We start from the raw sequence: 12,444 nt of genomic DNA, 5'->3' as shown, positions 1-12,444 counted from the left end.
CTCTCTATCTGTTGCACACTTACTCCCTTTTTCTTCCTACATATCTCACGCATTATCACTTTCCTCTCTAGACTATCTTGCTACTCTTCTGCACATACTTCTGTTCATTTCCACACTCCACCATCACACACACAATCTATCAACTTTTAAGCAGCCTTCTTTATTTTATTTTGGTGCTGTCAATATATTGAGTTGTGTATCTCCTTCACACACTTGCCATAAAATCTCGGTTATAATTGGAATGTGACCACTATTCTTTGAGCTCTGCAGAAAGGCCAAGGATTACATGTGCGCGAAGTCTGAACATCTTCATACAACACTGAATGGCACTGTGAGAAATGCACACCACCTTCAGCTCTCGCTCATGCCCCATAATGAACATTCAACTACAATCAGAACACACACAGATGCTCAGAGGTGACTTGATTCATGTAAAAGTGGCATGTTACATGAACAAACTACAGAAATACAATGTATGGGAAACATAAATACTATTAAAGAATGTAATATGAAGTTTAAATGATATATAAGCACTGTTGCGTCATCGCTATGTATTACCTCAAGGCTTACTACTCATTGGGAAGTCAAGCATTGTTTTGCCTGTAGAGGACATGAGTTTAGGACCAAATAGGGACCATTTCAAAGTCAATTTTTTATTAATGCTGCATGTGGGACGTGACAGGACGGACCCAATTAAAACTCTGCAGCTGGCACACTGATGTAGAGTGAGTGACGGGCAGGGGCACAATCAGATCAGTACCATCTGCCCTGCATGTGCACCACACACATCTTAGTAGGTCACTCTGCCATCCCAGACCCAGTCTTAGAGACGGGCTTGCTGGTGAAAGCTCAAACCAGATGCCTGACTCTGGCTCATCTCGAGGTCCTCTTGAAACCTCAAGCCCAAAATGAGATGAGCTTCCAAGTGGAATCGGCCTGCCTAACCCCCCACCCATTCTACCCGCATGCACCAATAATTAATAACAAAGCATTGACCTTTCATGTGAAACAGGCAAGAAAGAAGAGATACACATCCAGTAGCTGAACTACACAATTAGGAGCCAGAAAATCTGGGATCAATCCAGGCTTACCCACCTGAACAAATTGTGTTATCCTAGGCAAAAATTTGATTTCTCTGAACCTTCTTTTTCTTTATTATCACGTATGAGAGTACTTTCAAACGTGAGCTAAGAAGAGTGCAGTCTAAAAACCTTATGCATGATTTAGAAGACTATAATGTTGCACCATTTATAATAAGAATCGAGGCCACAAACTGGTTGCACCTGACAACTGACTTGCTTCTGATTTTACAGAGGACATTTTCATAAGGGTGGGGGAATGCATGACTGGCATGGGCAGTGCAGGGGCCCCCTAACAGGGCCCCATAAAGATTTTCAGTGTCTGCTTTGCAGACACTGAAAATTGCGACGGGTGCCACTGCACCCGTCGCACCCCTACAACTCCGCCGGCTCCATTCGGAGCCGGCTTCATTGTTGCAGGGGGTTTCCCGCTGGGCCGGCGGGCGGCCTTCTGGCGGTCGCCCGCCGGCCCAGCAGGAAAGCCAGAATGGCCGACGCGGTCTTTTGACCGCGGTGCGGTCATTCGCGGATCCCGCCAGGCGGGCGGCTCCCGCCGCCCGCCGGGGTCAGAATGACCCCCTGTATATTTGGGCAGTAATTTGGACGCCCAAATGAACTGGGAGTTCTTACTAAAATCAAGTGCCCTACAAATTCAGTGATCCATAGAGGCTGTTTTTAATTTTATTAGAAAACCAGTGAAGGAAAGCAAACGTATATACTAAAGCAAGTGTGTGGCAATCAGAACTTATGGGGCAGGTTTTTGGGGTTGTAAAGGTGTGGATTTGTTACAATGGTTGCAAAATAATGGCTAGATTTACAAGAAATGACACATCGCTGTATTGCATCAACGATGTGTCAGAATTAATTACAATGTGCAGGAATCCGTTATGATGCCAAGGATGCGTCATATTTACAGGATGAGGCACCATGGCTCAAGGACCCAAGGTGTGTCAGAAATTCTGACACATCTGTTGGAACTTTGCCATAATCGCTGAAGTTGGCCTCACAACTGATGGAACTTCAAAAATGCATCAAAGTTTAGAGGGGCTGCATCAGTTAGAAATGATGCAAGGAGCCATAGTTTTAGGACCAATGTATAAAACTGTAAAATTGTGGAATATCACCATCTACAGTACACAGACTTGGAACTGGACTTGGTGACCCCTTTCTTCCTGGAGAAGTAACAATCCCGGCCTGTCCCATGCAAACATAACACAGCATTGCATAGCCTTGCTGCAGTAGATGATGGAATCACATGTGCTACAGTCCCAGCTCGGTCAATAGCTCCTACAACATGATTGGCACATGTGTAGACCCACTACTAGTAGAAGGAAAGTGAAATACATACATATTCCAGTGTTTTAGGTGACTTCAGCTGGTCAGATTCCTTTTGAAAAGCCTCTGCATCATTTTTACGCCTGGGTTAAGCAGGTGTGGAATTTTGAAGCATTTTGGACATTTGCCAACAATGCGTCACTTTGCTAAAAACTTGTAAATATTGATGCATAAGTTCTGTGTGGGATTTTGAGAGAGACCGCTCCCCTTGCATGTGATTAACTTAATCTGGTGCAGCTAAAAGAAAAAGACACGCAGGGGAGAAAAGTGACACATTTTGCAAAATGCGTCACTTTGAAAATATGGAGCACTGAATGTGCTGCTGCTGCATCAAAAGAAATGACGCAGTGGCGGTGCAAATGCCTTGTATAATGGGCCTAAATCTTTATGTACACTACTAGCGGTCTAAAAATGTTTGCCTGATATTATTAGAATACGCCCTTTGTTTCTGTAGTTAGGGCGTGGAACACTCTGAGAGCAAGTTTCACTGGGGAGATTTTACTAGATTGTCTCTCTTTGGATAATGTAGCAGCCTTTCACTGGCTCGGCTTTGTAAAATCTGTTTTCAATTTGGTGACAATCCCTTAGTTATTTTCTAACCCTGATAGTATCAAATCAGGTGCAAAAAGTCTAAGGCATTATATTTTGACTGGTGAGCTCAAGTAAGACTTAGGAATTCCAGGCTTTGGAGGCTAGTGAAAGCTATTTTCTTTTAAAAAAAGCTTCTGGCCCTGGTTTTAAAAAAAAATAACATGCTTAACTCTGAGCTCAGATTTTATATAACTAGATTTCGATTCAGTACCTTTCATTATTTGGTGACATTCCTAAAGCAACGATCCTTCCTGGTTGCCCAATCGCTCCTCTGGTAATGTTTCTAAGTAAAGAACAGTGCATTTTACACTTTTTTGTTCTCTGTACCTTTATCCTAGGAAGCGCTTCTTACTCCCCAATTTGCAGGAAGCCAATATTAGGCAACATAAGCCAGATCTGTTATTTCTGTAAAGATCTGGCTCATGGTGCACTGCCTATGATGTAATTATTTTTTTAAGATGCTCCCTGGCCATTAGGAAGAGATATGGTTACTCTGTTGGATGAATTAATTCTGTTGCTTTTATTTTCATTGTTTTAACTTATGGATGATAATGGGACATTATCTTATACATTAAGCACACTGCACTTTAGCACCTTTGACATTTTCTAATGCTTTTATTGTATATTTATCGGATTACCAAGTCCTCATCGTGATCAATGTATTAAGATTTGTGTGGATTTATTCTTTTCTTCTAGAGATGTTTTAGATGAATATTATATTTTTTGTTTTGCTTTTATGGTTATATATAGCTAAATAAAGATCAATTGACTATTGAATTTAGTGGAACGTTCTGAAAACCCTTTTGTCCCAGTTATATGGATTCATTGTGATGCTAGCTGGACTGACCAAGAAAGATGGTCCGTACTTATGCGATATATGGCCCCTGATGGCTATTCCGAGGTGCTCAGATTTGCAGAAACATTAAAGGAACACGAGACTGGGAAATTGGCACGATGCCAAGGCTGGCAGATTGGCAAAAGTGGGAGTTTGCAGTCTGACTGGCTGCCTAAGACACCACAGTTCAGACATACTCTATCATTGGTGTCAGAGCTCATGTGATGTAGTTATTGTGGGCTTGAGAACTAAGGAAAGGACTGTGGTAACAGGTTTTATAGAGATACCACAGTGTAAGGGAGCCCTGTCATGGGGTACATGCTGCCCCAGTGGGGATCTCAGAGTAAGCGCCAACCAAGGAGACCTTGAGAAGAAGGCCTACTCAGTTCATTTACATAGTAAAGGCTGAGCGGAGTTCATTGGAACGGTGGGGGTCCCATGGCAATGCTGATGATTTCCATAAATGGTAAGCCTGATTGTCCAAATCATGGAATGGAGGGAAAGCATTGTTGTAAATCACATACTAACCACAGATGTATGTATGCTCAAGTCCTTCGTGTGCGATTGACTCAGATGGAGGAGACGTCTTGAGCGATCGTATTTCCCAGTCCTATTTGTCTTTGACTGTCACTACTTATCCACACATAGTCTACATATTTTTGACAATGTATAATATCAAGAGATCTGATTGGTACCCCATGATGTCACTGTAGTTGCTCTGATATGGTGTACACTGCTGCCATTCTACAATGTCATATGGTAAGACAGACACCAATGCACTGGCATGAAGCTCATTGCTCGGAGTGTTTAACATCATATGATCAGGTGGATGCCCCAGGAAATCACTGCTGGTGGGTAGAATTGCAACACTTTTCTACCAGTGTACAATATCAAGAGACCCGGCAGATACCCATGCTCACAATGCAGAGATGCACTTGTATGCTGCACATTGCCAACAGTGTATGTCATGAGATCAGTTAGGTGCCACATCATCTCATTTCAGATACTATGTGAAGCACTTTGTTGAAAATACATAATATTGCAGCAGAAGTCTGTATCCTAAGCATTAATTGCAGAGCACATCTGTTATGCTGTACTCTGCTTGCAGCATATACTAGCAGAACGTTAGGTAGCTGCCCCATGCTGTCATTCCAGGCACTCAGAGACCCAGCACATTGCTGACAGAGCATTTCATATCAGGTAGACCACCCATATTCTCACTGCACATGAACTGACATTTTGCACAGAGTAGACATTTTATAATAATAGGAGATCAAGTAGACCACCATGCTCTCCCTGCAGAATTCCGCTGGTGTGCTGCATGTTGCTAACAGTGTATAAGATCATAACATAGGCACCCATACTCTCTTACACTGTACATTGCTGGCCCTGTATAAATTCATGAGAATAGGTAGATTAAGTAGATACCTTATGCTCTCTCTGCAGTGATGCTTGGATATTTGACAGTCTGCTGATAGTCTATAAGGTGAAGTTATCAGGTAAATACCCCATGGTTTCACTGCAGTGGTGCTTTGTTATGATGAACACTGCTAACAGTATGCTGAACACTGCTGACAGTGTACAAAAGTCTGAGATCAGACATTTCGTACTTCCAAACCAGTTACATGTGATATTCACATTATTCAGGTTATATGATATCAGCAGATGAAGTACGTCCCATCTTCTCACTGCACAGGTGTGCTGCATACTGCTGACAGCGTATAAAATAACAAAGATTAAAATTTTGTGTTATGATACATATTTCTGGCAGTGTATAAATTCAAGAGATCATGTAGATACCTGAAGCTTTCTTTGCAGTGATGCACTGATATTTGAGATTGTCGACCTTGTATAGTACCGTAAGATCAAGCAGATGCCCCATGCTGCTACTTATGCTTCCTTATGCTGCATGTTGTATAATATCATAAGATAGATGCAAATGCACTGTTGTTCCAAACATAGCTTGCAATGTACAGTTTTGCGAGATGGTATCTGGCGAGATGCCCTGGTATGCTGCACATTGATTTTGGCGTATTTCAATCGGAGACCAGACACTTTGTACTCTCACTGCAGATGGTCTGAGATGAACATTACTGAGGGTGTATAATATCAGCAAATTAAGTATACGCAGAGGTGGCTCCTTCGCAATGGGGGAGAAGTGTCGCCCCACTGGCCAAGAGCCATGAGATGAAAAAAAAACTGTAATTACACTATCATTTTATTTTTCATCTACTGGCTCAGCCAGCAGTACAGGGAGGGGCAGGGCCACGGCTGGTGGGTAGAGTGCACCTAAGTACGCATGTGTGTTTAGCCAGCCTTCAGAGACCTGCCAAACACGCATGTGCACTTAAGTTTCCTCAGCCCAGCTATGTACACAGCTTGCACAGACCCCAGGGCTGTGTGTGAGCAGCAGTCACTGCTGTTCAGAACAATCCAGATGCTGCTTTCATGTTAGCTTTTGCATGAAAGCAGCACCAGGACTGCAGGGAGGCTGAGCTGTTGTCCCAGTGAATGCCTGAACACCAGAAGAGGAGTGTGGCAGCAGGAGGCGGCAGGAGTCGGAGTAACAGCGAAAAAGGTACTTTTTTTGTTTTTTCTTTCTTTTTTTTGTTAATCTCACTTCCTCGCCGTCTCCTCCCGCTTTCCTCCCCATCTGACATTTACAGTGGCGACCACTGAGTATATGTCCCATCTTCTCACTGCACAGGTGCTCCCATATGCTGCACAATGCTTAAAATGTTTAGTATAATAATGTTTGGTCGATACCATATGCTTTCCTGAACAGATATGCTATGATAGGCCGCACATTGTTGAATGTGTGTCACATCATATGAGATGAGGTAGGGCCCTCTTTACCGCACTCAATGGATGCTCTGATAGCTGCACTTTGCATAAAGTATATGTTAACTCACCAGCAAATCTCTGTGCTTTTTTCCATTCTAAACGCAAGAGACAAAAATACTGTCAGTAAAGTCAGTAAATAAAAGAATATGAGTACACAGAAATTGGTCAAATAATCACTGTTAGGTAAACTTACCCAGTTCTGCTACAAATGTTTCTGGTTTCAAAAATAAAAAAAATATGTTAGCACATATATTATGTAATATGATGCAATCCTAATCTTTTATTTTCCTTTCGTTGTCATCATAAATGGTTCTCTAGTTACATCCCCGCATTCATCGTCTTTGGCTGCTCTTTTTCGATGTTTGTGCCTTTGCAGTCATCATAAAATAGACATTGGAATTTTAGGTTCATAAAACAAGATTAAATATGTCCTTTTATCCTGGCGGGACCTTTCTTTAGGACCTAAAGTTGCCTTCCAGAAATGAGGCAGAGATAGAGGAGTTAGATGTTTCCTTATATAGCTGCTGGATACTCTCTCAATCGTCTGGATACCCTCTTGGGTGATTAGTACGCTATACAAATCAACATAACATATACACTAACAACTAGATATTACTTACAACATTTATGCACTCCCACAAAAGGGAAATATTTGTGTAAGGTTTCAATATTGTCCCAGGCAATGGAGAGCTTTATAAAGAGTCGGATAACCGAAAAGAGGATTTTGTACAGGCTGCATTTATGGCTTCCTAGAGGCCTAGACATGACTGTAGTACGTCTTCAGTTGATTAATAAGGTGCACAACTATGGCCCTAGCTAAATCGAAAAGCCCGCTTCTAGCTCTGAGTTAAAAAGGCCAGAGCAGTAGTGCAAAGACATTGTTGTGTGAGGCCAATATTTCAGGTTCTCCCTACACGAGGAACAGAGAGCCGCTAGTGCATCTCTAAAAGGCAGAAGCAATGCTGCTTCACCGTAACATTTTGTGTATCACCCCGAGTAGTTCTAAGGAGAAGTCAAATAAGCATGTGACTGATCATTGTGCCATGTCTTAGAATGGATTTCACTCTTGTGTGTAAACTGCCTGGAAGCAAGACCCTGTCCTTTTATAGGGTTTCACCTGCACTATGGTTCTAAATCATGAACGCCCTACAGTGATACAAGAACAGAGGACGAGATAACTACTGACTATGTAAATAATTCCTATTTATATCAATCATTTTAAATTGATCTCACATGGTTCTTATGAACATCAAACATTAAGAAAGAAGGCGAGAGATAGATACAGAGAAATCCATATTCGATTATTAAAATAAGCATGAAAGACCAATACAACGAAAAAGAGACAATACATATAATAATTAAGTGACCCTTATAAAAGGATACCGCAGAGAAAATACATAACTACATAAAAGAAATATGATGTATCACACATAGATACTCATTAGTGATAAAATACAGACATTAAAAGTGGGACATTAAACATACATACCTGCCACAAGGAGGATATCAAACAGTATCAAGCATAAATACAATCAATAAAATTCATAACAAAAGCACCATCCGTTAAGTTAAAACCTAGAATATATTAAAATTGCATTATTTTCTGCCAAGAGAGGGAACTTTTAAAAAAAGCCTCAAAAGCAAAACAAACAGCCATCTCAGATAGCATTTGAAGATATAAAAAGGCCGGTCTTTGTTGGCAAAAGCCCTGAGTTTAAAGAACTGGGAAACAAATACTTGCACCGAAAGGGGTCATAATACTTGAAAAATAGAACAAAATTCTCTAATGTCTGCGGGTAGCTACCATCGAAAGGGAAAGCCAGTATGGAGATAGGGTCAAATTGGCCCAGTGGAAAGCAAAGATGCGATCTAATTGAGCCGATCCGAAATTTTGCAAGAACAGATCTTTCCCATGGGTTTCTTACAAGGGAGAGATCAAATATTCTCTCAAAGTTGTTTTTTCCAAAGCCATGTTCTCTCTTGCTTCCGAGTGCCATTTAAGAATAGATATATAATTTGTTCATTATCACCTTTATTTACCGGATGAGGAGAAAAATACAAGCTTGGTCTACCCAATGATGGGGGTGGGCTGGTTACTCAAAACCGCTGTTCATAAAAGGAGCGAAGCAAGTTTAACAAAATCTTCAACATAGCCTAGTTTCAATTTTTCATGATGTAAAAAATAGGACTAGTAGGACGCGGACCCAACAACCTCATACAGCAGAAATTCCTTTCACACTGCATCTTCGAGCAGTCCCAGTTACCCCAAATAGCAGCACTGTAGGTCAAGACAGGGAAGCACTTCATGCTATACACTTCCAGTAAATGTAAAATAGGTATACTGCCAACATTTGCGGCAAACCTCGGTAATGCCCTGCAAATTTTATTAAAGTCCAGGCACAATTTTAACTACAGAATCTAATAAAGAAATGGATCTGTGGCACCGACGGTCATGTCTATTCCCCTTCTAAACACTGGTACAATGATACCAGTTTTCCACGAATTAGGGATTTTAACTAACACATTTAAAACACATTTAAGAGGTTAGTGGTCAGAGGGGCCTATAACTGGATGTTAGCCTTATAAAGGTCACTGAGTACCCCGTCAGGGCCTCCAGAAGAAACTTCTAGGTGCCAGTCGTAGCAGTTCAGATCTGACAGGGGCAGAAATTGTCTCTCAATCTCACATACCAATGGAGGGAGTCTAGACTGCCGTGTCTGCAAACTTGGTTGTCTGTAGAAAAATCCTTATGGGAGAATGTTAATGCCCTCAACCAAGCAATGCTGCTTATTAACAAAATGGATTAAACAGCAGGCCAAATTTGGATGTTTACAAGTGATCACAATAAAATCCCTCCTCAAATGCTATGAAGTGGGGAGCACCCACCCAACCCTCCTCACAAAAAGGATGTCATTATATTAATTGATATTAAGTTTTGAGTTGCGGTTTAACTAGTGACACAGCTTGTTCTCCAACTGGGAGGTAAGCTCATCAGAATTCGGGGCAACTGTGGAACGCTCAACATGATGGCAACATATGACAGCATTCAGAGGGCAAACTTAGGCAAGGCAGGCGCTTGTCAGACTGGAAACACACACTTATCCCCTGGCCAGAGAGGGCGATAGAGCCCTTTGAGCCCCCCTGGACTGCCCCTCAAATAAAGGATTCATAGTGTCTCCTGCATGTGGAATGGACATCTGAGAATCTGTAACAACAGCATCAACAACATCGACATCAATTTGTGGTGGGCAAGGAACCAACCCAGGGGTGCTAACAGCAAACGTCTTACCTGATCCCCTACAGGAGCTCAATGCCATGGGGTTGTCAGAGTCTAGAGGGGTGTGCACATTAGTATTAACATGAAACTTAGTTCAGAGGCAGCATTTTCTAGGTTACACAATCTGTCCACCAATGGGGTAATGCAGTGAACTACAATTGTCTTAAATTTGTCCAAGACAAAGTCCTAGTCAATATTTAAAACTTCATTGGCAGGGATCTGAGACAGATCAGCCTGTTGACAGTCAGTTGCAGAATTTTTGTTTGAGTTATTACCTGCCTGTGGTCTGACACTGCTGCCTCGCTTAAGTTGGCACTTTCTTTTCTCTGCGGGCCCACAGTCAATGCCATTTTGGATAACCAAATATTTGTTTGCTGCTGACGGAAGATGTACAGGCAGCAAAGGCCTAGGTAGAACAGCCAAATCAGTAAGGCCTGGGTGAGGTTTATGTCTAAAATCCAGTGTAGTGCCATGGGGCGGGTTCGTATTGGAGATGTCTTTGACTCCAGATTAAAACCTAGGCGGTTATTAAAGATAATGCTCAAACATTGATCCAGCCATAGGAGATTGGTGTTGGCCACAATGTTCTTGGGATGAGATGCCCAGCATAGGTCCAGAAGGGCTGGGTCCATGTCAGTTGGTATGTAAATAAATTCCACTGAGATTAATTGACTGTAAGTGTTTTTATGTGGTGATTCTGAAAATCTGCTCCCACTGGACCTACATTGGACCCCAATGTTCTAGGGTTTATTAGCATACGGGCTGATTACTGAATAGTGTTCAGTTGTCTCAGTTTATACAAAGTTCAGATCAAGAAGTGCTTTTTACTCTACCCTACAGCTATAAGCTGTGACTGTAGAGACCCCACCTTCTCGTAAATGTTCAAGTGATGCCAGCCTAAGCAGAGTCTGGGCCAAGCAACTGCACCAACTATGGTACCTATCAAGGGGTGCAAGTATGAGGTCTTCAGGGCTAGACCTCTCTCTGATGATTGCTTAGAAAAGAAACAGCTGATTGGATCTCGTTAAGATGGTGATCAAGCGGTACATATGGGGGGTTTGTCAGACTGTAGAGTGAGGGAGCTTGTTGCTCGTTGATAAGGTGCCATTCATATGTGAGTCATGTAGCCTAGCATAAATCAATGGTCCATCTGCACACAGAAATGTAGTTAATTCTGTATCTTCATATACCTTACTCTCAAATTGAGGACGAAATGGACTTGGAACCAACATCTCAATGTTCTTTAGGATACGTATGCACAATTGCTGATGGTTGCTGGAGGCTATGACCAGAAGTTGGTGACAAACATCCACTGGCTTGCTCACTCATGAAGAGAAGTTAGTATGTCCTGATGTTTATGCACTCACCCTCTCTGGTCCTATATCCAACTTCACATTTTTAGTCAAAGTACTGGAGAAGAAGACATCTCTTAAAGTAAGAAGGTTGTCACTTTAGAACTACCTTGTTTATCTTAGGAGTTAAGGGCCTGATTCAGAGTTTGATGGACGGGTTACTCCGTCACCAACATGACAGATATCCAGTCCGCCGTATTACAATTTCCATAGGCTATAATGGAATCGTAATACAGCAGTCAGGATATCTGTCACGTTTGTATTGGAGGAACCCCCTCTGCCACACTCTAAATCAGGCCTTTAGTCATGAACTGCAGGCCTTAATATGTTTGGTAAATGTGTCCCAAGTTTATCGATATCTGCTGTATTTCATCATTTGTATTTGAGCCTATCAACATCCATTTATACCATCAGTAATCAGGTGCTGTTCTGACACCTGTGAAAACTAGAAGGCATCAAGGGAGCTATCTTCTAATGGGTCTCCAAAAATAGAACCCAATGCACTGGATAGAGATCATATATATTGCATAGGAAACCACTCCTCTTCAGTCCCACAGAATTTGGTATTTTTGCCTGTGCAAGTCACAGTAGTTGATTGACTTCTGGGTCATCTTAATTAAGGTTACCTTCTATCTTGGCATCCCCATGCTGACACTCATAGTCTTTCAAAGTCAGACATGGGTAAGCCTTTGACTGTCAAACAAGTGTACATCAATTGTAAGATGGAGGAGCTGATGATCATAGGTTCAACGAACTGTTTGAGATTTAAAAAAAGGAAAATCTGACACCAGTAAAGGTATTTTCAAGAGAGACAGCAATAGTGATTGTTATCTTTCTCTGCACACAAAAACTCATCAATAATTTTACCTCTGGCCCTTAACAATGCCTTCTTCAGGTTGGGATAGTGCTGGTTGAAGCTCTTCAGATTCTTTTCCAATTCAGGAGAATTTTCTTCTGGCGTATGATTTTTGAAATGTTCACATCTGGAGAAGAATCAGTGAAACTTATGCACTCATTTCAAGTAATGTGAGAACAATGCATCGGTAATCCAGAACCCTGAATTACTAATACTGTGAGTTACAGTAATTCTGAGATGCAAGATTAGTGCAGTATTTGAAATAGTTCCCTGAG

At 41.7% G+C, this 12,444-nt stretch overlaps 1 protein-coding gene across 2 annotated transcripts in view; it reads right to left on the bottom strand.

Moving 5' to 3' along the window:
- The window catches only part of LOC138292041 (E3 ubiquitin-protein ligase TRIM39-like), a 77,223-nt gene that overhangs the window by 33,658 nt on the left and 31,121 nt on the right, over positions 1-12,444 (bottom strand). For both annotated transcript variants that reach the window (XM_069230372.1, XM_069230373.1), the window contains exons 5-7: positions 12,181-12,296; positions 6,878-6,898; positions 6,753-6,779 (exon numbers count right to left, since the gene is read on the bottom strand). In XM_069230372.1, coding sequence (XP_069086473.1) covers positions 6,753-6,779; positions 6,878-6,898; positions 12,181-12,296 — 164 coding nt within the window. The remainder of the gene's footprint in view (positions 1-6,752; positions 6,780-6,877; positions 6,899-12,180; positions 12,297-12,444) is intronic.

Source organism: Pleurodeles waltl, chromosome 4_2 (genome assembly GCF_031143425.1).
Source record: "Pleurodeles waltl isolate 20211129_DDA chromosome 4_2, aPleWal1.hap1.20221129, whole genome shotgun sequence".
Classification (NCBI taxonomy): domain Eukaryota; kingdom Metazoa; phylum Chordata; class Amphibia; order Caudata; family Salamandridae; genus Pleurodeles; species Pleurodeles waltl.
Note: the sequence above shows the minus strand (reverse complement) of the source record. Positions and strands in the feature narration are given on the sequence as shown.